General features: G+C 42.9%; 1 protein-coding gene across 26 annotated transcripts in view; it reads right to left on the bottom strand.

Annotated features, from left to right (window-relative positions):
• nfixb (nuclear factor I/Xb) overlaps window positions 1-26494 on the bottom strand; it is a 130282-nt gene extending 103788 nt beyond the window's left edge. For 6 of the 26 annotated variants that reach the window (XM_076752760.1, XM_076752774.1, XM_076752791.1 and 3 more), the window contains exon 1: window positions 12882-13046. In XM_076752760.1, coding sequence (XP_076608875.1) covers window positions 12882-12908 — 27 coding nt within the window. In that variant the 5' untranslated portion in view covers window positions 12909-13046. Of the gene's footprint in view, window positions 1-9500; window positions 9537-12881; window positions 13048-16968; window positions 17053-25384 lie in introns of those variants that run through there. The other 20 variants (XM_076752755.1, XM_076752775.1, XM_076752768.1 and 17 more) reach the window with 6 other exon arrangements.
• Between the last annotated feature and the right edge of the window lie 273 nt (window positions 26495-26767).

Raw genomic sequence — 26767 nt, 5'->3', positions numbered from 1 at the left:
AGGTATATTAACCTTTTTTTTTTTTTTTTTTTTTTTAGCATATATGAATCAGTAGAAATCATAGCAAAAATGGCACTGCCCAACCTTTTTGCTTGCAATAATTCCTTTGAATTAATACATTTACAACAATAATAACAAGAACACAGATAAAAGAGGAATATCAGGATATATTAGAGCATAATTAGCATCTATCGGACCAAACCCAATCGCAGTGAAAAATAGAAAGCGTGTGTGTGTCTTAGCATGTGTGGTGGAAGGAGGGAGGGAAATGAATGAGGCCTTTTCTTACAGCAGAGCCCAGATCAGAGCTCCTAACTATGGGATTTGGTGCTGTTGCCTTTCTCCCCCGGGAGGGAGTAATTAGGTTAGGGAGGACAACTGCCGCATTGTTTTAACAGAGGAGGGATTGTGCAGGCCAAAGTCCCACCAACAACATGCTTCCCTCACAACAAAAATGCCAAACGGATTCTGCGGTGCTCGGACACTCATCCGTGCACACACGGAGAGAAAGAGGAACTTTTTTTTGGGGTTTCCTCTGTTAAGTTTTGAACAGACAGAGAAACCTGGCTTTTCATGCAGTGAAGGCTTTGGTGCTGTGTGTGTATCCTATGAAATGTCAAATATAGTCCAACAGTGTCAGATATCCTCTCATGTTGTTGCAGTTGTGGGATTCTGGCTCTTTGTGGGACTCGGTTCCCTTCAGTGTAACTGCGTCTACTCTCTCCTGTATCCAGAGGCTTGGCAACACACACCACTCCTAACTAGTATAATATGGTTATGATGCATTTGCATTCCTTCCAATCCCCTAGGAAATACAATACGCCTATATCGTCTGTTTTAATCACGGTCTGCTTCCAAGGAAAGTAAAAGGAGAATACAAACAGCCACAGCTATAAAGAGGCTTTCTCAAATATACTTCAAGTTCGTTTAAATACATCCTCCGCTGATTGATAGAGAGCAAATCAAACAAATCATGCTGCTAGAAAAAATAAAAGGACATGGAGTGCTCCCCAGTCTACTGTATTTACAATACACAGACTATGGCCTCTTTCATTCCCGCCCATTCCCCTCTCTTCTTTTCCCATCCCCTTCTTTTTCTCTTTGCGCTCTTTCTTTCTATAATCTTTCTGTCTTTCTGAACGGAAAGAGAAAAAATAATTCTGCTGTTGTTTCATTCCTCTACACCATTCTCAAGGCCTTCAGCTCCTCCAAGCATGAAAAAAAAAAAAAACATTAAAAAAAGCGCACCATAATATGCACCTCTGCATACCCGCCCACACCATCCCTATTCACTTTCATCATAAATCTCCACAGCCTGGCGGCAATATACAGTCAATTTGTGGTCCCCATATGAGTCCTAACTCTAGTTTAGAAATACTTCTATTCAGGTGTGCAGATGGAGAGGAAAAACAAGGCAGGGGCATAAAAAAACAACACAATGAATAGAATAAATGTGCATGAACTGATACGCGACTGTAACAGACAGGTCCATAAGGCCTGCAAGAGTCCTTTCTGCGCCGCGGCTTGCTGCAGGTGGCGGAGATGATTGCGCTTTATTCCAGATGATGACCATAATGAGCCCAGTTTGAGTTTCACGAGGCTTTCCTAAAGACGTTGTGCGCACTGAAGAGACTGACAGCGATTCCACCCGTCAGCCAGCTGACCGCTCTCAGGTCCGTTCCCTCTGCATCCCGTTTCAAGAGCTCCAGAAGCTGCAGCCACAAAAGAGGAGCGGCGCGCACTGTTTCTCAATCATGGTCGCAGACGATCACAACAAGGGCTCCTACAGGAATTTGATTCAGAGGCCATCTTGACGTCTTAATAACAGGAGAGCAGAGAGTGTGGCGTGGAAGTGAATTTATAAACTGTCATAAAGAGTGTTTGAGGAGTGGAGATCGTCCTGTTCCATGAACTCGCAGGGTAAAGCTAAATCTGGCCCATCTGTGTTTTATATTTTAGCAGTGACATGAAATCCTCATCCTGCACTGAATTTTCCAGTCAAATATACAACTTTCCATGTAACGCACACTAATCCTGCAGCTATTTCTCTGAGCCTAAACAGAGCAGAAAGTTTATATCTGAATTCCCTCATAGAGTACGGTGCAGCTGTAGTTGGGATAGTAGTTACTGGCTGGCTGGGCCAAAAGGAGAAGCCACAGAGTTGTGTTTGAGTCTAACCCTGAGCCCTGCTTGGCCTCTGCCTCCTCTACTCAACTCTACTCTACTCTGATCTCCGCTTTTTATTTCAACAAGGGTCTATTTGACTCTACTGCACTCTGCTTGACTGTCAAGGGGGTCTCAAACAGCCTCGGGCCTGCAGCACCAGCCAGCAAACACAAGTCACAAGAAGCATAGAGCGCGCACTCATACTCAACACATACACAGACACTTCCACACAAACGGAGTCAGTTAATAACACACAAACTCCCGCCCTCCAGCTCTGTTTGCTCACAGCTGCCAGGCCTCCTCAGAGTTCATCTGAGGTAAAGATATGTTATATTATGCAACCGGGTATAGATTTTCCACCCCTGGCCCCGTGCCAACTTCCTGCTCCAAAGAGCAAGATCTAGCACTTTGTTCCCTGGGGTGACAGCTATTCCTTGCTGGACGGGGTGGCCAAATTAGATACACAGACAGAAACAGACAAGAAAGGTAACAGGAAAAAATGAAAGGGAGCTAGTGAAAAAGCAAGGCAGGCAAGACAAGAAAAAGAAAAAAGAGAGAGAGAAGAGCATGCAGCTCTGCCTTCCTAACATATTGTTGTGTGTCTGTCTTTGTCTGTAACTTCAAATCCTCCTTACCAATCTATTCTATGTCTTTTTCTCCAGCTCTTGAAATCAGGTCAAAAGTGTTTTCATTACTGTTTCACTTGCGGGTTCATAAGCCTCCAAGCGTCAACGTTCCTCCACCCACCCCCAAGACAGGAAAAGATTTTCCCTCCAAAATTAACCCCATAAATGCCTATTAAGCCCAATCACAAGCTTTAAGCCTTGTTCCCGGCGAATGAGAATGAAAGCAGATCTCGAAAGCTGATGCGAAGTTTAAGCAATGGATACAATCATTGCTGGGCTCATAATCTTATCTGCTAAATAGCCGACATGGATTATACTCCAGCGTGGTCACTGTTTTCATCTCCTGTGCAGGATCAACATGTCCAGGAGTCTACTTGGAACTATGTTGCCTGTGCTACAGCATGAGGTAATGTAGCGTGATGATGAAAGAGCCTCTGGAAATTTGAGGTACAATCAACGAGCCAATCAATGCCTCTTTATCCTTCTTCTACTGAAAGGAAAGCCAAAAGGAGCGGTGAAAAGATAATGAATGCTATAACATCATCGAGTGGCGTCACTGCGTTATGTCATCCCCTGACAACTGAAGAATCCCCCACACCACCATCACTTCCAAATTAACAGCGACCCAATGAAGTCTTTGTGCCCAAATGATTGTAATTACCTCTCCAGGCTTCACCAGGTGTGCAGGGATGTTTCTTTTGCCTGGTACTAAAAGGATGGATGGATGGATGGATGGAACACAGGAGGGCCAGATGAATTGCCAAATGTGTGTTTTGCTGGCTTACTTTATCAGTGATTCCCAAACAGGGGTACTCATAACCCAGGGGGTACCCAAGGGGATACATGAAATGATTGGAGAGTAGTTCAACTAATTAGAAAAAGTATGAATTACAATTCGAAGAAGAAAAAAAAAAATCCATCGGGTGAGTAAATGGTAACACCTGAACAATAAGTGTTTAAAAACTAGTTAGTGAGCAAGCAGAGAACAGTTAGCTGAGAATATGGCATAAATGACTCAGTTATCTTAAAGTAATGAGAAACAGTTCAATTAATTATAATAAAGGTAAATGTAATGGTTTAATGGTTGAAATAGTTAACTGAAACAGTTAAACTATTGGATCAACTAATGGATCAACAGTTCAAATAGGTAGCTAATAGTAAATAACAATTGATATGGTTAGGTAAATATAATGGTAGAATTAGATCAATTAGAATTTATTCAAATTTATAGATGGAGAAGTTAGCTGAAGGAGGCTAATGGCTTAATGGTTGAAATAGCTGAAGTAATGGTGAATGGGTTGAAATAATTTGCTGAAGTAGGCTAATGGCTAAATGAAATGGTTAGCTGAAGTAATGTTGAAAAGGTTGAAATAATTAGCTATAGTAGGCTAAAGGCTACATGGTTGAAACAGTTAGCTGAAGTAGGCTAATGGCTAAATGGTTGAAATAGTTAGCTGTAGTAATCTTATTGCTAAATGGAAGAAATAGCTAAAGAATGGTTGAAAAAAATGAGCAGAAAATGATGGATCAAAAGTTGAAATAAAAGTAACAAATAAAAGTTCAAATAGTTAGCTAAAAGTAACGGATAAATACTCCAAGGGGGTAGTAGTAGTAGTACAAATACAAACTGACATAAACATTGGCAGCTCAACTGGATGAGTGTTGACTAACATCCAATTTAACATCAGTTCATGTAAATGCATTTTCAACATGACAGGGTTAATGAAGGAGTGTATCTGACAGGACTGGGGGGTGTACATGAAACAAAGAGAACCCTGTCCTATATCACACACTGTACCGCAGTAGTGCAGTTAAACTGGGTGTGATTTTTTTTTTCCTAAAAGAATGCACACCTGTGTGATTAAGTATGTGCAGGTGCATTATGTATGAGGCACTGCAAAGTGTAGCTTGTGCACATAGGCTGGAATTCAAAGAGACATACTGTGAACTGTAAATGTAGAGAGGGTTTGTTTCTGAATGGGTAGACCTTTTGTGGCTATAGCTCCTGTCTTATTCACAAGATGATAATATGTATGCGTGTGCCATGTTTGTGTGAATGCCTGCATCTGCCATTTTTTTTTTTTTCCTGAATAATGAGCACATGTGTGAGAGACTGACTGAGATGGAAAGTCAGCCTGGGGAAGCTTGTGAAGAGCCGGCTGCAATCAAACACACGCAGAGTGAAACGGTGCTCACATTTCATCCAGATTAATCTGGAAGCTTTGTAATGAGGGGTCTACTGTATATATTTAGCCAGTGCAGTTAGATGTAGGTCAGACAGACAGGCAGGACAGGCCAAACAACATGCCCAGATTGCCCACACTGAAGTGACCTTGAGTGGGCCATCAATGATCCGCAACAACAACTCTCTATCTGTTCCTGCTGACCTGTGACAGACTGATACAATGGCTTTGCCCGACCACAAGTTTGAGCCCTCAGGTTCCTCGTTGCAGAGCACAAAAGATCTTGGAAAGTCAATATCATACAGTGTCTCTTTACAGAAACGTTACTTGTTGATTAAAAAGAAAGAACAGAGAATGAATTATTGTCAACGTTCGCTCCGTGTGTTGATACTGGCATTAGTTCAAATTTATTCAATGCAGGAACAAAGCACACTCAGACACATTTCTCAGCCTGTCTTCTGCAGCGCTAGACAGGGAACAAAATTAACAAAACATTGCGAAATGTACAACAATTATTCACTTTACAATCCGCAACGTGACTTTATTGACTGAAATCCTTCATGGCCATGACAGTTTTGCGCTACTGGCCTCACACTAGTAGCTTTGGTGCTAATAAATAACTGATTCTCATATTAATTTTGCCATCATGAATTAACATGTAATAGATAATATCAGATTAACACAGACAAGCTTATTGTATGAATCCAGTGTTCAACTATTTTTTTTTTTTTCTTTTTTTAAAACGTGTTTTGCTTACAGTCATTTCTGGATGTATGACCTTCATCTGCTGCAGGTGGAAAGTTTCTCCACACTCGCCTTGAATGTCAGTTTAAAGCACATACACAGAAGCAGGATTTTGTGACATCATAACGAGTCTGGGAGCCAATCATGGTGCTTGTTCATGTCATTGTATGGATTTGCGACAGGGTAATTGAATTTTTTTGGTGGAAAAACAGGATACAGGTATTTGTGTTCAAAAGATTCAGGGGGTGGGGGGGTGGGGTGGGGGTGATACTGATACTCTCACAGATACAAGATCCATTAAAAACACAATAAAGCCCAGGAGGAGGAGCATGAAGGCAGAAACATGTCAGTATGCCTCATGGTGTATCTGTGCAAACCTATGGTGCCACACCCTCTCTCATATACAGACACTGTCGCTTTCTCTCTGTCAGTCTCATTCTTTCACACACACAGACACCACTTGTGTGTCGCCACAAGCACCTTCCCCTCAGCTTCCCTGTCATATTGGTTGTCAGAACGTTCCAAATACCCACATAATGGCGGCACTGTTTTTTGGATTTATGACTCAAAATCAGAGGAAAGAACAGGCTGTAATGATGTCTAAAGCTCAGCTATGACAAAGCTCTTAAATATTCACCAATCTATTTCTGTTTTCTGCTCATGGGTCGCTCTGGAAAATGCACACTTTGTCTGTGCCCCCCTCCCCATCCTCTACTCTTTCTCTGCTTTTATATTGAACATTAAGTTTTTTGTGTTCCTCCGTATATTCTAGCTCAATTATGTAATTTAGCACCCGTGTGTGTGTGTGTGTGTGTGTGTGTGTGTGTGTGTGTGCGCAGTAGCCATGGCAACAGCACAACATATCGGCCACCACAGAACCGCGCTGGGGCCGCGGGCACTGCCAGGGTTGTGCCAAAGACTAATCCATGCCAGAGGTGACATGAGTGAAGGAAAAGTGAGGCGGGTGGAGGCAACATGACACACACATGCAAAATCACACACACAGACAGAGACAGAGACAGACACACCAGCGTATGACTCTCTCCTCTCACTCCTCGCCTTCCTTTTAAAACACAAGCGCACACACTGGATTTCCTCCCATTCTTCTTGGCTGGAGCCTCCCATGGCAATAGCAGTAGGAATCCATTCTCCACGGATGCTGGGACAGCTGTGCTGATATTGAATGAGACGCAGTTGGTTCTGCCTCTCTCTGCATGCAGCGCGAGATAAAAACTACATGCTACTTAAATCAAATCTATATCGCCTGCTGCCAAAATGCACCCAGCTCATTTCATCTTTGTCTTTGCCACCAACGAGAGCTCTGCATTTCCTTGCGAAAAATCACCGTAAATTCGTTCCTGCTGACGCACGGTGGCCCCCCAGTCACCAGCTGACAATAAATGCAGAAAATTTATACCACTAACAAAGACATTCATCAGAGAAACCTTCGTAACCCCCTCAGTTATAAGCTTAGAAATACAGCACGTACTTAGAATGCAAATCATCCACAAAATCCTACCATTTCTGAAGCTGCGAAGTTAACAAAAAGCTCACAATTGAAGCTGTGGGGTGTCTTAGCAATTCTGCCTCCTTGTTTCAGGCTGCTGGCCTTTGGCAGGCCAATGCAAGGAGGACACCACACAAAAATGCCACCTTAAATGAACCAAGCTGAGTGCCATGTGTGAAAGATCTGCGTGTCTTTCAATGATGTCGGATTTTGCACAGGATTGGCCTGTAACTGACTGCATGGTATGAATGAATAAGTAAAAGGAACACAGTGTCCCAGGCAAGCGTCTGGCATTAGGCTATGACCTCCTCATGTCCCGTGATGAGGGGAAAGGACCCGGCGCAGCCTGCAGCACAAAACAGCAGCGCGGCCAATCAGGGACTCCGATTTCACCCCATATACTCCCTGCCTGTCTTCCCCTCATACATACACAACTCAGCTATAAGCAAGCGCAATAGATCAGCCCTACCTGTCAATCAAATGTACTATGAGTTCATTTTTCTGTCTGCTGGCCAAAAGCAGAGTGCTTTACTGGCTGCCAGGTCACACAGATACCCACACAAACTAAACTACTTCTTGCTCTCTCTCTCTCTCTCTTTCTTTATATCGATAGATCAATAGATAGATAGATAGATAGATTTATGTGTGTGTGTGTGTGTGTGTGTGTGTGTATTTACACACAAATACACAAAATTAAGGCAAACTTGTGTGCAACTGAACCGAAACCCAAAGTGATAACATAATTCAATATATCTATCTGAGAGAATTGTAATACAGCTGCATGCAATGAGACTTTGGTGCTTGCTTTTGAAACGAAACTGCAGAGATTGGCTTGAAAATGATTTTTTTTTTTTTTTTTTTTTTTTGAAAGGATAAAGGTGAGACACAGTCGCCTGGAAACTGGCATCACAGCTAATCCAGCGATAACCACTCACAGGCCTAATTGGCATGAAGACATGGCACCAGAGGTTTTAGGTGCATGTTTGCATGTCGGTGTTTACGCTTGTGCGTGTCTGCGTGCGCGCGTGTGTCTTTAATTCCGAAAAATTCAACATTTTCTGTTTATTCAGACTGCGGTTCCATCAGATTTTAATCCTCTGAACAGCTGTTCCAACTCATTTTGCAGGCCTTGGGAAGAGACGGGGGAGGGAGCAGAGGGGGGTGCAAGGGCCACCTCACCAAATATGCGTCAATGTAAAGTTATGGCTTCAAAGGGCCCGATATTGATTACATTAATTTAATGAGATTTTCTCATAAAACAAACTAGCTCATGCTTTCCCTCCGCTTTATACTGCACTGCTATTTTCACTGAAAACACTGCTGTCTGATAAGGAGCGATAAGGATTGGTGGTGACGTAAGAAAAATATAATACATCCTCTTGGAGCAACACACGTATAGCGCTGATAAAGACGGTCGATGCTGCAGACTGGGAGGACAAAGCAGTAAGTCATGTGCGCTGAGACGGTGACCTGAAAGCCGGGGTGACCTCTGACTGTGAGAGGCGGACAAAGAAAAGAGACCACGAACAAACATTTGTCATCGACTGTCAGAATTTGGAAAGCGATCGGAAAGTGAACTGTCCGATAATTAGCCTACACCAGAGCAATTAGGAACTTGCAGCTGCATGAGAAAGACGAAAGGCCTAAAGGAAAAGTGCAAGGCAAGTTTTAGTTTGCATGACGCAGTTTAAATTAAGATGCAAAGAGGAGACGTTTCGAAATTGAAGCTGGTGGTTTATAGTGAATACTTAACTTCTTGTTTCTTTTTTAATAAAAAAAAAAAAAAGGTAAGTTCAAAAACCACCGCCAGGGAAGCATCTTTGAAAACAGCTTAGAAGTCATATTTGTGATGTCATCCATCTATCTCTGCTCCAGAACAACGATCTAATATTTTCCTTCGCACACATTAAAACACAGAGTGATCGGAGCTGCAGCCAGTTTTTGGTCTGTTTGCGCTGCAGCTTGACTGCACTACAACGAAAAAGGAAAAAAGAAAGAAAAAAAAGTGTCGTCCGCTCAGAAAATGTTGCCAATGACAGGCTGCAAAAACACACAGAGAAAATGCAACTTTCATGGAAGTGCTATCGTGCACTGCACAAAATAATCGCTCTTTTTGCTCTTTCCCTTCCTGCACGGGCCTTATAATAATTCCAGCTGCGCGTCAGCGTGAGCGGCCCTGCAGGAGTAGCACAAAAAAAGAACATTTTCTCAAGATGGAATATATGAAAACACACACACCTAATGCGGAATAAATAGGGACTAAATAGGACTTACCACTAAGGCATTGTTTAGAAGGTGAGTAGGGTAATACTTTAGTGTTGAGAGGGTGTTAAGAGGCGAGGAGAGCAGGGGTCAGCGTCCAGGCGGGCAGAGGGGGCAGAGGGAAGGAATAAGTTAAAATGTCGCACCAGTGAAAACAGTCTGAGATGACAACATTACGAGCTGCATAAGTACCACTGAACACATTGAAAAATGCAATAAAACAAAAAAAAAAAAAGTGGGTTTTTTTTAGGTGCAGAATTGTGGTGCGTCATTGTGGCCTGAAGGGCTTTAGGTTTGGAGAAAGGAACAAAAACGGACAAAAAAAAAAGTTAAATAAGAGTATCACCAATTGGACAAGAGCAAATATTGTCTAAGACAAACTGAACAGGAAATTGTAACTTTAACTGTAAATTACAGGCTTCGAATGAATTTGAAGGATGAATGGGAAATTAAAACATGTGCGGCACTGCAGTGAGGCAGGCTTCCACCTCTCCTGATCAACGCATATCTGTTTTACATTAAAATGGCCTGAATATAGATGTCATTTTTATCCCTAAATTAGATCAACATGAAAAACACACCAGAAGTCACAGAGAACGCACACACACACTCCGTCTCCTCTCAGGGCTCTGCCCGTAATTTGCTTCCATTACGCACCGTCCGTCACATCCCTGCACGCTGCTTCTCTCCAGCAAGGCTTTTATCACAGTTAATAATTCATTCGATTGTTTACAATTGTTGCCATATCCGAGGTCCAAGCTCGAATTTTTAATTATTAACAGCAATTAAATAAACAAAATGTGCCTTTCCGTCTGCAGACGGAGCTGCAAGGGAATGCCGTGTGTGTGTGTGTGTGTGTGTGTGTGTGTGTGTGTGTGTGTGTGTGGGGAGAGAGAGAGAGAGAGAGAAAGAGGGCTGCTGGTGCTGTTTGCAAGGGAAGTTGTCTCTTCTCAACATAGACACACACACACGCACACACACGCACACACACGGGTACAAATTTTTAAAAACTGACAAGAAAGACGGTGTGAGGGGCTTTTCCCTCGCTGCACACGCGCTTCTATCGTTCCCCTGCCCAGCCAACGACACACAGCAAGTTGCCATCATGTGCAACATGTGCACTACATTACACTGTATGAGCTTCTGTTGCCAATTAGTGTTGATGAAGGGAAATTTATGTAGCTAAATAAAAGCTTCTTTTGTGCAAGGATTATCTGCTGTGAGAGATTTTTTTTTTTATTAATTGCAGATAAAGTCATCATCTCACAAAGGCCTGTTTTGAAATTGCAGGCGGACAACTCAGAGCTAAGAGCTGCTGAAAGAAAAAAAAAAAAAAAACTCCAAGCAAACCATCTTAAACATCTTATTCTAATCTATAGGCAATATGTGTAATGACTGTCAGCATAATTCAACAATCCGTTTCTATTCTCTTCACATTTCTGAGTTAGATTCAGTCCGTTTCACCCTCTGCATCTTAAGCCAACACACTAAGTGGCCTCTAATAGTTTCTTCAATAAAATGAAGAATTAAGGGAAAATAATTAAAAAAAAAAATCCTCTTTCCTCTTCTGGTGTCAGCGAGAGGACGACACTCTGGTCCGAGCTGCTAATGTTTTGAAATGGAAACCAGACAGGACTTGTGCCCACACGAGAGAGGAGCCGAGAACATCCTCTCAGCCTCTGGTAGCCGTCGTCAGAGGCATATGATGGGAGGAAAAGTCTTTTAATAAAACCACTGTAAAAATCAGGAATGAATTACACATCAAACGCGCCCTGGCAGTCCACTGTCAGACGAAGCCAATGAGGGATAAACAAGTCTGCTTTATAAGAGCAAGACTTCCAGCAGCTGTATAACACGGGCAGGTCGTTGCCACCGGCTGGCTGAAATGAAGGAAATACCTTCAAAAATCATACAGACCTGGAAAAAAAAGAGACTCTGTGCTGGGAGGAAACAGTTTTTTTTTTTGTTTTTTTTTTAAATTTAGGATTTTATTTTGGCTGGACCACTGAGTTTAACACATATGAGTGTATAAAAGATCTAGATTAGGGAAGCTGCTCCTCGTGTGGGACTTGACAACGTTTTTGTACGGCTCACTGAAAAAAGCTCAGCCTCAGATTATTCCTGCTCACTCTCTCTCACTGGTGGCAAAGTGGTGTTTTTAGGCTGAGATGAATTATTAAAGCAATGGAGGTTTAAATATGAAGAATCACTGCTAGGAACAGTTTTGCATATGACAAAAGAGAAATTCAAAATTGGTCAAAGGGCAACATTTATTGCAGATGCCTCACACCTGCAGAGTCATTTCACCACATTGTGTCACACTAAAAAAAAAACAAGGTGAAACAGCTACTCAGTAATCATTTTTGGTAAATTTCCTGACACTTGTGGGTTCCTTGAGAACAGCAACAACGCATCAATAAAAACTTGCAGCCCTTTTTAGAATATGAATCGCTTGGAAAAGACAATCCTGGTGTTTAATGATGCAGTCCTGCCTGCAGCAAGATGTTAAAAGCAGCAATTTTACATTTAAAAAAAACCTGACATTTATTTTGTCATGTGACATCAAATTAACTGTGACAGGAAAAGCAAGTCAGGACACTGCTGTCTGCGCTCAGGTCACGAAAAAAAGAGCAGGAACAAGAGGAGACGAGGGGCTGAAATGCAGGTTTAAAATCAATGTAGTTCCTCTCTCTGCTGTAAACCTGTAACTACACGTCAGCACGTGTTGCATTCAAGTGCAAAAAACTTGTGAGACAGTCAACTGGCGCAGCAGAGCTCCAGAAAAAAAAAAACAAAACAGTATCTCAGAAGATGCAGAACGTCTGTGCTGTTCTTCACAGTATATAACACACACACACACACACACACACACACACACACACACACACACACACACACACACACCAGCTCCAACGTCTCGCTTCTCCCGGTCTCAGCTCCACATGAAAGCAGCCCTAAAGGCGGCGGTGTGCGCCCTGCTCTCCTGCGACTCCTCTCCCCGGCCAAACACTCCTGCGAGCCTCGACACTTGGAAAAATCTTCCAGCAGTAATATTAAACTCCGGTCCACAGTCTGTCTGTCCCTGCGCTCTGCTTTCCCCTCCTCCTGCGGGGCTCCCCTCCTTCTTTTTTATATGAAATACATTTCGGGAGAAGCGCCATTTTCTCTCCAAAACCATGTGCGATGGAAACGCGCAAGAAAGTTTCCTGCGGCACAAACGCGCTCCGAGGCGGGACGAGAGTTGAGGTGAAGTTTCAGAGTGAGTCAGAGAGCAGAAAGACGCTCGAACACAACAAATAAACACATGTAAAATAACAGACAGAGGCAGCGCAATAAAAACCGGCGTCCCCGCTACAGCCTACCCAAACAATGAAATAAGATAAGACAATTTACCTGTGTCAAGCAGTACGGGGAGTACATGGTTATTTTTAGAAAGGAGAATTGGAGAGCTTATTTAAGTTGGATGGAAGCTCGGTATAGTGCTGCATTGCAATCGCTCGCCGTCCTGTTTCTCTCACTCCATGCTGCTGCAGCTTACAGTAACCCCGCCTAGAAAGTGAAAGCTTGCACAAACTTTCAGGGAAAAAACTTTGTCTCCCTCCCCTCTCCTCCTGCAGGACTTTTATCGCTCTCCTCTTTGCAACGAATTCTCCCTAAAGGCGGCAATTTTTTTTTTTTAATGTTTGTGCTGATTCATCAAGGTGTCGTTGGCAGAACTTTTGACCTCTGAAACGAGATTAATCTTTCTTTTGATTAATCTTCGGTGGCGGTCTGACGCGCTACGCAGAGCCTATAGGGTAGATCTGCGCGCCCCTACATCTTTTACATGGTAATGTAATGCTTCAGTTGCGTTTACTGACCCGTTCATTCCATGTTATGGAAACGCAAATATTAATCAGAGAGCAGAGGTGCGTGTTTAATGTATTCATAGTGACACTGTTGTTTTTTTTTTTTCTACAAGGGGACACGTAAACGCATCATCAGAGTAGATCAAAGCGGTGTAACAGCTGCAAGACAACATCAAAAAAAGGGAATATGCTTATATATATAGTGAGACCTGTGCAACCGTTCTGTTTCTTGTGTTGTGAGAAAACGACATGGACAGAGAGACCAACGTCTGTGATTTGACTCACAACATAGCTTGGTCACGGATGTATACAATGTATAATCCAGGGTTATGTAAGTACAGTTCAGCTGCATAAATAAAATATTCTGTTACAGCTCCTGATGTGAGGATTTCAGCTCTTAAGTCTCGTGCATTAAAAGCTAAAGTTTGCACTGGATTATATACTTAAATTCATTTGCAGGCATTTGAATCAACGCATTATCTCATCAAGGCTGTAAAGTTAAGACTATTTATTTACTGAACCATATTTGACCCAGTCTGGAACCCACAACTGTAGTTTAAAAACCAGTGAAGTGAGGCCAAGCCAAACAGTTACTGCAGCGTTCACTATGAAGTAGAAAACTAGCAAACAGTGAAGACAGACATATAATCACAGCCTGTGAGCGGCATCAAGATGCTAAATTGTGCTAAATTGGGGTGTGTGAAACAGAAACTCTGTCACACACACGAACGGTAGTGAGTGATACACATATCGCATAGAAGCCATGAAATAAAGTCTCTTGGACTGGGTCCTGAGTGCGGTACAGTGGGAATTTGGGTGGGAGTGAAGTCATTGTAAAGAAGCGGAGCTGAAACTTTGGGCCTGACACTGGAGTCCCACAGATTTACGAGGCCTACTGCTTGTGCTTGTCTACCGCAAGCCTCTGCACGGCGAAACAAAGAGATCTGGGCTCTGTATGGCCAATTACTGCACACGGCCAGATACGAGAGCCAGAGACACGGGCGGGGAGGGAGAAAGTGTGTGGTCAGGAGTGTATGTACGCCACAAAACTGTAACCTCCTGTCCTCACCGCCACACAAGGTTAGAATACCAGCATTCCTCTCCGTGAATATGATACATGCTAATATGAAACACACATATCCAACACTCACACACCTTTCGGTTCCCCTTCAGGCAGGTGTATTGACTGAGAAGCATCGCCTGCTGCACTGGAGGGATATTCTTTGCTCTCAGCTCGCTTTTGCAGCGGAGTCATTAAAAGCACCACAAGTGCAAAAGGTTAGAGCGAGCGGTTAGACGGGGATCAAACCCACCCCCCCCTCCCTCCTTTATAGAGTCGACTTGCATGCAACACACGCAAACACTCCTCTGCCGTGGCTCCTTAAATGAGCCACACATTTAGTGGTCTGTGTGAGTAAATCTCTCATTAAGTAACACATGGTAGAGCCATATGCTATGGTTGGTGGGTCTGCTGTGGCTCTGCTTTTTCACACGCTTGGAATATACATATTTACCACTGCTCCAGAGTGGCTGGCGCTGTAATGACTTCACCCATCAGCTTGGAGCGGTTGTGCAAGTTGCATTAAAAAAATAGAAATAGAAAAACGAGGCTCTGGCTGATAAACAATCAGAGAAATTGATGTGCAGTTTATTCCCGTGTGGACTAGTCGGGGGAGCTTCAGGTCAGCCAAACAGGTTCTGCAAGGATGACTGTAACCACAAAATTTGCCTAAAACAATCCCGACAAGTGATGATGCCACACCTTGGCTCGGTCGGGTGTAAAAGGAGACACAGCATGGGAGATAAGCTGAAGTGTGGTGGTGCTGTTTGGCTGAGCAGATGTCAGCTGTGGCGTGCCACAGTTTACATACAGTGCACATTTTTGGCTTAAAGGAGTGGTTTCTATAGCTGGGGGCGGGGGGGTCGTGACCAGACAAATCGTGGGGGTCACAGCAAAAGGCTCCTTCTTAGCAAGTCATTTCACCTGTGACTTCAGTCTGTAAATTGTTAGACTAGAAAATAATATTTTCTACTGTTTTCCAGAGTAAATCAATTAGTTTCAAGAATTCCCTGGTCTTGTATTGTGATTATAAGCCCCCCCCCCCCCCCATTTTTATAATGACTTAAGTGTCTTTCTCTACCCTATGAAGACTATAGGCTGCAATGTGTAATATGGGACTGATCTGTAAAAAAAAAAGTGATCCTACTTTCTATAATAATGGTAAATTTACGTTGTCTTTTTGCGGTTTGAGGAGCTCAGCATCGTGTTTGTCTTTATATTTGAAGAGCTCACTGACCTTAAATGTGTGCACACAGTGTTTGTGAAGTCCTCTGATTGGTGTGTTTTCCTGAGTGAATGTCTACAGCCTATACACTGTGTGTATGGTGCTGTTTGCCTGATGAGGGTCTGAGGAGCAGAACGTCGTCCATAAAGTGAGTGAAAGTGTTGTAGAGTGTGTGGGATTGGATGTTTCTCCACTCCAGAGCAGAAGCCTGCCTTCTTCTGTCTTGTTTCAACACACAGACACTCATTCCTGGCAAGCTCTTAAAACAAGTTTATTTCTACTGGAAACAGATTGAAAATCTCACTTTTGTCAGTCCTTCTAAGAAAATTGGGTTTCAGCTGTAGAGAAATGACTTGGTAAGATGGAGATTTCTTTTCTTGTGAAATACTGGACGCTTTGGCGTCATCAGGCCTCTTTAAATCCTGCTCATTACGCATGTCCACATCATAACCACAGGAAGGCAGACGCCTTCATTTTCAGGGGTCACAATCCAAAAGGGCTTAAACAAGAAGAAGGGAGCCATGATGCACTTTATACACGACTTAGCCCCCAACAGCAGACCTCCTTGTGAGAAGTTGGAGGTGGACACCCTCCTGTGGATGTTCTTGAACTCCCTGCCCCTGGAATCCAATACAGCTTCACCGACGCTCCTCCCCCTCTCCAAAACTCTCCTCTAGCAGCCGTGCGACTCAATTACAGCCATAATGGTTCATTTCTGTACCCCGAGACACACGATACACTGTAGCAACCCAGATTCTCTGGGAGACTTGGCGTAAGTCTTAACTCTGGGAAACAAAGACTGTAGCCTAGAAAACTGGCTCCCACCTCATTAACAATCACATTTTCAGTCATCCACGGCCCCCCTCCACCCTCCTCTCTCCCTCCCCATCCCCACTCCTCTGTTTTTATTACCATTTTATATCACGTTGATCGTTGTAAATCCACTGTGCTCCCTGGGTGGATTTTTCTTTTCTTTCCTTTCTTTTTTTCTCTTTAGAAAAGCTGCTCACTTTCTTCAAACTTTCTATTCCTTTGGTTTTTATACAACTCGGCATGCTGCACATTATCGTCATCATTTTCACTCCCATGAGGCGCGGGCGCTTCGGTGGAGTTGCGAAGGCCCCCTTTTTTCTTAAATGTGCGTGTGGAAATAATGATTGTAATGGTTTGCAGCTGAGTAGAGGGAGCTGTGAATGACATTATGATTGCAGTGCAATTACCAAGAGCATGAAAACAGACTGTCAGTCACAGTAATGAGTAATGACTCAAATAACACATTTAATACCAACACATGAAACAATAATAATAATAATAATAATAATAATAATAATAATAATAGATGCATACCCTGTATGAATCTGATACTACAAAGCATTCAGGCATCCCAGGACCTCTGGAGGGTTCTTCGTTCAACAGAAAGGTTTCGGTTGCCTGAAATGTAACACAACAGTCATTTATTCATTAGTTGACACTGTCTTTATGTTCAGGGAATTCCAAAACACACAGAAAAGCTGGCTGCAAAGCTGAAAACGTAGACTTTGGATTTAAGAATGCTGCTTCCTATGTTGAACTATTTATTAATCATCCTCAAGTCCCACCACCATGAAAACTACTTGAGAAACAATGTCTTTCATCTTCCTCACACACACACACACACACACACACACACACACACAGTTCACGGTGTGTGCTGCCTGCATGAACCCATATGCCGTGCAGGCCTGAGGCCCGGCCTTGCCAGTCACCACCACTTGAATGGGGAGCAAAGTGTTTAGCTGCCGTTACCAGCACACAATACTGCGACACAATGGCATTTCCTGTCCCTGCTGTTTCACCTGCATGGTCACTTTTCTGTCAGCACGCACTGATTCAGCACAAATCATTCACACACACACACACACAGACACACAGACACACACACACACACACACATGCACAGTCACATACTACACACATTCAGCACAGACTCGCACATACAGAGGCCATACGTCTGCCCACATGGACACACACACATATACAAACACAAGCCCTTGGCTGCACGACAGGCCCTACATTGCATTCACTGATAGATGCAGCTAAAGTATTTATTCTAAGTGTTTGTTTCTATTCAGCACAGTTCATTTGTATGCCGTGGGACACGCCGGCAGAGACTTGGGCTCTGAATGAGCATCCATTGCAGTTCTGCTGTCAATTGAGGCAGCCGGGCCAGACAACATGGATGGGAGGGAACCACAGACTGAGGATCTGGATCAGGGATGGGAGTTCTGCCTGGTTAGCTGGCCCGTGGTTATTACTTTTAAGTCCAAACTGGTACAAATTGGTTTTTGCCAGGCTAAATTTGTTTTGGAAATCAGCTAAACCTGTTAGGCGAGAGCTAAAAATGTCTAGAAAATGAAAATAGCTCTGCTTCCTCTGGTTAGGGCAAGGAAGTTTTACTCACAATGAGACCAGGAGCTTTAAGTTTAGTCGCTGGATGGAGGAGAAGAGGAGAAATAATCCTATTTTCCAGAACTATACGTTCTCATATCGCAAAATACCTTAAGCAGAAACAAACATGGACCCAAAACAGGAACAAACACCGCTCGTAGCCAATAAGAAAATGTAAAGTTATACTATTTAAACTGGCATGTGGGGTAAACAATTTTTTAGGGAATTCAAACAGACATTAGGTTACTTAAGCATTTACATATGCACACAAATACGCACACGCACACGGTGACACGGGATTGCACTTGAACAAATACATGCGCAGACACATGCATAAACACACAGCGCTATAATAAGTCCCAGACTTGGGCTAACCAAGCTGCGGCTGGAGACACAGGCTATTCATATCCCTCAGAATGAGAGGTTACAGCTCGAGCCTTTTCCCTTTCCCTTTTTACTGTAACACAGGGAGGGCATCTGTGCGTGTGATTTCACCCGATCGCTGTGGCAAAAGGTCCGGCAGGCGGATTGATTAACATAAGATTAACACTGGTTTTGTTTAGCATAGCCTCTCTCGCTCACAATAAGTTTAGCGAGGGCCACGTGAAGCGTTCATTCGGTTAAACAAAGTGGGAATTCAAGTCATCCAAATGACTAAGAAAACACTACTCATGGCGTTCAGCCTCAGCATCCAACCTCTGGCCTGTCATCATTAATATGTGGGGAAACACTGGAGGAAAACCATTTGAAACCATTTGTCCCACTAAATGGTGCCCTTGTCAAGCTCCCTGGGTTTTCTGTTAAGCTCTTAAACTGCCCAGGCCAGCTGAAGGATATATTTTACTCTGTTGATAATCACAGAGTTGCACAGAACAAAGCACGCTGGTAGTTCTAGTTGCCTCTTTCTGACAGGTTTTAGTCATTTAAAGTTGTAAATGATTTGTGCTGCACAGACGATAGAGTTCAAGCTCCAGGAGAGTGAATAATAATGAATGAACGGATAAAAAACGAGAATCAGTTAATCAATTTGGCCTCTATGTGTCTTATCTTTCTACCTCTCTCTATCTCCAACCCTCAGAGAGGGGCATCATTTGTTTGAGACTGATTGTTTGATGTAGCTCTCGGCAGCACTGGCCCCTTTCCCCCCCTTTTTATGGAGCATGGTATCAATTATATATATGTGTTTTTCTATATATATGCAGCATATGCCCAATCCATATGGCCAGCCTAGAGCTAGAATAGATGCAGAGCCTCGTGTAATTAACACTTAAAAAGCTCTAGAAATCATTTGATGTCTGGGACGTTGACTTTTCTGGTGACCAAGTGTAATACAACACTGAGATGGTTGTCAGATTTTATCGATGGGGAGTGCAGAGAATGTTTTTATTTCTGCAAACAATCATAAAGTGGAAAAGAATTCACAGGCCAGGCTGAAGAGAACACTGGGTTTCTTGGTCAATGCTACAGTTCAAGTCCCCATATGAACGTATGATGCATTAAAGAGATAGCTCAGTGAATTGGGAAATTCAAAGAAGATAATCTCTCGTGTCTGTGAGTACAAAGTCGCCCCAATTTTGACCTCAGAGCTCTGCATGTTACTCTGTGATTCAGTTGCATAGTCTTCTCAACAGAAGCCTTGGTGGACAAATTAAAACCTTTTTGTTTTGCCTGTTATTCAGACATGGGAAGTGGCTATAATCAATATTCTTATATGAACAAGGGATCAAATGACAATGTGTAATGTGAAAGAGGTCGTTCATAGTGATGAACCCACAGAGAATTATCCTCTGACTTCCCCTCAGCTCTACTGAGCTTTATAATATCTTTCAGCTCAGCTCTAGTTTTGTGGCCCCCTCTCTTAGAGCCTTCATCGCGTTTTAACTGCATTAGCCAACTGTTAAAAAAAAAAACCCTCTAAAAACCAACCTTACATTACATGCCCAGCTCCAATAGAGCTAAGAGGACAGCAAATATTGAAGTTATATTAATGGAGTGGACAGAAACATGACTTCCAATGAAGTCTTGGGGATCTCTAAATTAGCAATTAGCGATTAGCAGTTAGCCATATCAATCTAAAAGCTGATCATATGTCAGTTATGTGTTCATGGCTTGTTTCTGCAGCCTTTAAGTGGGCAAAAGAATCAGTTACTGTGGTTGTAAAGATGTAAATTGCTGCTAGATGACAGGTTAAGGTTTTGATTTTTGCCTGTAATGTTTGCACTGGTAATAGCCTACTCTCCTAACATACAGAGTTCTGGGTGACAAACAAGGAATAGTATGTAAAGTAAGATACAAAGAGGTGTTTAGCTAGCTTAGCATAAAGACTAGCAGCAGGTGGTAAAGGCCAGCCTGGCTCTGTCCAAAGTGAAAAATGATGACTACCAAAACCAAAAAAAAGAAAAGAAAAGAAAAGAAAAGAAATTCAAGCATGTATAGCCTTTCCCCTAAAAACACATTGAGTCATTTTAACATTTTCGGGTTAATTAGTGAGATTTAGAGACGTTCGTACTGCAGGCAGATTTTTTAACTTTTGACAGAGCCCAGTTAGCTGTCTCCAGTCCCTATGCTAAGCTAGGCTAAGCTCAAATTCAGAAAGAAAGCCAATGAAGGAATTCCCCAAAATGTTTTGTTATTTTCGAAGCACTTAAGGTTGTTTGACTGACCAATGTCCTCTAACAGGCATGCTAATAAGGACAGTAAAGAGTAAAAACATCAATCTGGATCTCTATAGTACCTCAGCTGCACTCTGCCTGCTCACTTCTCTCTGATGTATACACCGTCAGATCTAAAGGGGAATGCTCAAGTTGGCTGCCTTTCATGGCATTGGATATATCAGAGCACATATACATACGGCCCACCTTCCCTTGTCTCTCTAATTCTCTTGATCATACATCGACACACACACCAGCTCAGAAACCACCTGGGTTTCCTTATTTGTGGATACACAACAATCTGTGAGAGGCAGGTATCCTCACAATCACTGATTAACAACCTTCTGATCCCTCCACTGCAGCATCCTAATCATTTGCAGCATTTGAACTCAGCAGGTTCTAGAGCATCGGAGACCTCTATAGCAAAACATAACTGACATCCTTCCCAGTCCCACTTCATTCAGCCTTAATTGTATCCTCATTCTTCACCTGGTAACAAGCTAACAAACCTGTACAGATGTGGCAAGCACATCAAAGAGAGGGAGGGACGGGAGGGGGAACTTGTTTGTAGAAAAAAATGTGTGGGGGAATATGAAAGGGGAAATTTTACGTTGTGTGAGTCCAAGCCAGCGCCACCTCAGGGAGAAATGCTGGAAAAATGTGATATTTTACACCTGCATCTCAGGAGGTGAGGAATGAGACAGGGAGCAGGGGAGGCGGTAATTAGAGGAGTGTGCGTGCATGTGTGTGCGTGCGTGTTTATAAAGGATTTTTAGTATGTTTCTGGGGCTTGCTACTGGTTCTTTTTCAGCATTCAATTTGGTACGATGCATTCGATGCCAGATTATTAAAAATGCTAAACCTGGTTACGAATGCTAGAAAAAAAGTGTTGAAAATTTAAACAAATATGCTAATATTGTTACAGTGATAAATAGCTGGCAAGCTCTGTTTAATGAATAATGCTATTGGCACTAATTCCTCATTAAGGCCCTAAAGAGGAGAGTGAAGAGAGAAAATACATGTATTGTTGTTGTGATTTTTTTTTTTTTTTTTTTTTTTTCAAATTAAACTCAGAAGGCAGGAGATACCAACACCTTCCCAAATTAAGTAGATTCAAATTACTCGGTTACACAGCTGGTGTGCAGTCTGGGGTGTCTTGTGAAACCAATTAATGTGAGGGTTAAGTCTTGATAAAGTAATTGAGGCAGGGTTAGAAATGAGATGGAAGAGTTAGGAGTGTTATGTGATCAGCCTGAGCTTGATGAGACAAAGTAAGGCTTCCTGTACACTGCCAACAATATCCATCTCAAAAGTCGTAGCATTGCATCTTTGTCAAAACAAGTTAAAGAAATCTGTCAGTGTTGTCTCCAAAGCAAATTAATCTCGTCAGATCTGGGATCTTAAGTCAAATTGTCCCCATGCAACATGCCTCTGCTGTATTTCAAGATCGCTAATTTAAAGAAAAAGCAAAACTCATTTGAAGAAGTCTTAAAGACAGGCTGCAAAAAGGGACCCTGCTGCTTTCACCTTCCACAAAGTGCTCTCCACTGACAAGTTCATTTTCTGATACTTTTGAAATTCATCCTTCATCTTTTCAACAGTAAATACTCCACAAGAAGAGGTGCCCCTCATAAAAAGGAGCTTTTTGTGTTTGTGAGAGAGTTTGTTTTCATTTATGCTTTATTTTATGAACGTGACCCTGAAGAGGGCTTGACAAATATTGACAAATAAAAAAACAAGGAGGATTGAGCTGCCTATATACTTCATGTTGTTCTTGGGCTGTACCTTGTAAATGGCTAAGTGTTTGCCTTCGTTTTTAGGGGTACTCATAAAGTCTGAAAAATAGTCATTGTATACACTAATTAACCTTAAAAGAAAAGTAGCACTCATTCATTCACCATGGAGAGTACTGCTCAGCATGTGAGAACAGTCATGGCCATTGTCTTTCTAAAGCCTGAGAAAATGACCCTGATGATGTCACAGTGATGCCATCAGGGTCATCTTGAATTAACCTTGAGACTTCAAATATCTGACTTAAAGCCCAGGTTACAAACCGGGGCCATGGAGATTGAAAGATGAGGGCACACTGCAGAACAGTCAGGGAAGGTTTGATAATGCTATCGAGGAATTACTGGGGATACTACTGGGAGCTGTGGGATCCAGCTTTTAAAAGGACACATGCAAACAATTCAGGCCCACAACTCTGATAGTCAGGAGTGACACGTTTCTTTCTTTTTCTTTTGAGTCCTTCACCGCCACACGATTGTCACATCAAAGAATACCTCACCTGATTATGCCTCTTGATGTGTCCTCGATAGCCACTCTGCTAAACCATGCTACAACAGCTCCAACAGCTTAAAAACCAATCAACCTGACAGACCCATCTGAGCTCACTCTCCTAATATTTACGCTGTTTGAGCGTATATCAGAGTTTCCATCTTTAAACTACGGCAAGAGCTTACACGCCACATAAGCTATCATAGCCTGCTTGAAGCCTTATTTATTTTTCCAAGGAAATGTCAAGGCCAGGACAAACATAATAGCATAATATTCTGTATACAGTGAGGAATGACATCACTGGCAGCAACAGCCAAGAGGGAGATCACACAAGACTGGAAAACCGCTTTTCTGATCATCATGAGGCAGGCTGCGCGTGCACACGCACACACACACGTGCGCGCACACACACACACACACACACACACACACACACACACACACACACACACTGTATGGGATACAATTACCCCAACTATTTACACAGCTATTTACACTCCATGATTACTGTATTTGTTTCTTATGTTCTTATACAGTACGTCACACATATGCCAAGCATTAGAGAGCAGCTGAGACTTTAAATGCACCTATATATTTAAAACATGACTAATATTGCTTATTTTGGGGGTCTAATATCTGTGTAAACTATAATTTGGGACCAAACGTGTCATGTTTACAGTTGCAGTAATTATGGGTCACATTTCTTTTCTGCTTTCCAACATACAGTAGGCCTATCTGGAAAAATCTATAGCCTGTAGGGCCACAGATAAAGATCATCTCTACAGAAAAGTGGGGTTGAAGTGTTTGTTTGCGTGTCAAAGATGGAGCATCAGCCTCGGGGGAAGCTAACAGAACCCTGACAGTGATTGACAGATGCCTCCAGTGCATTCTGACTAAACTAACACACAACTGAAAGACCTGGCACCAATTCACGATATAGCATTTCCTTAAAAAAAAAAAAAAAAGAAAGAAAGAAAAAAAGAGGTGTGTTGCTGCTATAAGTAGGAGAATAACAAGTCAAGATAATCCCATGTGAGGCCTGTCCTGAATTCTGTATCATTTTTACTGATGAGCTTCTTGGGCAGCTGCCATGTCAGCTAGGGTGCTGGTAAACAAATAATTATTCATACTAATAATCTTCCATATTCATGTGCAAATAAGATCCCTTCCTGGTATCTAAGCAGCTTCAAGGTTGTATGTGGGAGGTTCCCCTAACTATTGCCTGACTTGACTCATTTCATGCCAAAAAAAGAATATCTAAGGGTCAAGGATCTGTAAGCTATATATCATAATTCAGTATAAAACAGACTTTTTATTACTGATTTTGCAACCTACAAGCACTGCATTCAAATGCCTGTTTTCACAACCTCACAGGGAATGCATATGAGAGTTTAAACAAATATCCTGTTCAGGGCAAATGGGGATAAAACGGGAAACAATAATAGATTTTCTTGTGAAAGGACTCTGCCAATTCAAATTATAATGAAACCTCAAATAAAACCACAAATGTTGTTGTATCCTACAAGAATGTTGAAAGTGAGCAGATTCCCGGGTCTGCCTTTACAAACTTTTGCTTTCTGATGTCACCGGAGTTCTCTGAACTGCACTGTACATATTAATCACCTGCGTAATGAAGGAACTGGTCTAAACCGCTGCGCGTAATTACGCACAAATCAAATAAGCACATAACTGAATGTTGGTACAAAGAAAAAAAAAAGAGTTCCATTCTCTCATAGCCAAATTTCCAAACTCTAGTAAACTTTGCCTTTAGGTGGGATTCGAGCTCTGGGAGCTCTACACATGTAACCTTTCTAACGTACTGTGTGACGACTTTTGATTAGCCGGTTACACTGTATGACATGAGATAGTGCATATCATACATGTGGCTATAAATAGTCTACAGACAGGCCCACATCAGAGATCACTGCAATGAGTGGAGTCATGTTCTCCATGTGGATAAAACGGCAGAAAGCTGTGGGCATCGGGCGGTGAACTGAGAGGGCTGAACGCTAATTTGGCCAGGAGGTTGGAAAGAAATTTTGGCAGCATGTTATTTAACCATTAAAATAAGGTGCATTATGCTTCCCTAACAGCAACTTTATTTTAATTCTTCATGCAATATTCCAGCAAGGCAAACCCTCCTATTTTAGAAATAACCATATAATGCGTCTATCTCTGACAGCAAACATACACAGGTAGGTGGAAGGACTTGGCACACTCTCTGATGACTGTTACCCATTAGCTACACAAGTAAACAGTAACACACACAAGACTCATAAGTGGCTAAGTCAGCCCACTAAACTTAACTCTAAAGCAATGTCTGTGTATCATTAAATCTATGGACAACTACAATGAATCTGAAAGCTGACTGCATAAATGAGCAAATTATTGGTTTACATAGCACGTACCATTGTGGTGTAGGGAAATGTGCCAACACTCTCAAAGACCCATTTTCCACTCTCAAAAGTTCGGCTTCCAAAAAAAGAAAAAAAAAAGTGTGTGGGAGAGAAAACTGCTCGGTTTCTTGTTCAGTCGGGCCTTATACCGGAAGCAAAAGAGCCCTAATACACGGCCTGTTGCCCGGTAAACATTTTTTTTTAAGTTGTAGTCAACTCTTCCCAGTCGAGGCAAAGGAGGGCAGAGCCGTATAATCCAAGTCTTCTGCTTCCCGACTTCTTCACGCAAGGTGTTTATGTTCGCTTTCAACTCGTGATATTTCCATGAAAATAGTCCGTGTCAAGGCTGTGCTCGCCTGTCAGTGCGCGCTGCTTTGCTCTCTCTGTCTCTCTCTCCCTCTCTCTCTCTCCAGTCTGTCCCGGTACCGTAATGTCCACCGAGTCGCCGAGCCCTGCGCCACCGACACAGTCACCGTCTGAGCCCCGAGTGACAGAGCAGGAGTCTGGCTGAGCACCGACAGTAAGTAGCTTGCACTCTCTGCATACGCGCTCACCAAATCAGCTGTTGCTCCTGCAGAGCGGACGACGCCGCACGCTGTCCCTTGTGCATGCTCCGGCTTCGCTGCGATGAAAATGTGGAGGTCCTATACCCCACCTGTTCCTCAGTGTCCGGAGAAAGTTGCGGAGCGATCGGCGTCTAAAACAAAACTCACCATGTGGCAGCGCGGATGTCGCAACATCAGAGGCATCAGGGTTGATGAGACTAGCGGGACTTGGTGGGCAATGCCAGCCGGGACTGCCTATAGGCTGAACACTGTAACAAGGAGGTGAGATGCGTGTATCTCCCGTGTGAGACACCGAGCGGCCAAAATTAAGTAAACAAACGCTCGAAGTGAAAACACAGCGTGGCTGCACGCACGCACCAGTGAGGACGAGCGGTGTCCTGCGGCCGCGGCCGGAGAAGCGGAGCGGAGGGCTGGTGAATTATTAATAACCAGAGCGGTTCACAGTCTGTCGTGTTCAGTGAGTAACCAGGGCGGCAGCTGGGGGGTTAGAGGAATTAAATACGGGCTCAGAGTAAACCATGGACGCAGGGGATTAGTCGCTCTCACCGGCAAAAGTGTAAGGGCAGCTCGGGGCCGACAGAGAGGGCGGGAGGGAGCGGAGGTTCGGGAGCGGTGGGGGAGGCAGTGGTGGTACGTTATGATGTACCCAAATATTTTTCGGAGCGTGTGAAATAAAAGCAGAGATGCGGCTGGAAGCCTTTAGCCTAAATACAGGGACCGGTGTGGTCAATTAAAAGGTTGGTAAAGTGTGACCTCCAACTGGACAACGACAGGCGACAAGTCTTAAAAAAATAAATAAATAAATAAAACTGAGCCTCGGTGTGTTAAA

The sequence above is a fragment of the Chaetodon auriga genome, chromosome 16 (genome assembly GCF_051107435.1).
Source record: "Chaetodon auriga isolate fChaAug3 chromosome 16, fChaAug3.hap1, whole genome shotgun sequence".
NCBI lineage: Eukaryota > Metazoa > Chordata > Actinopteri > Chaetodontiformes > Chaetodontidae > Chaetodon > Chaetodon auriga.
The sequence above is the reverse complement of the archived record's forward strand: the minus strand, read 5'-3'. Positions and strand labels throughout refer to the sequence as shown.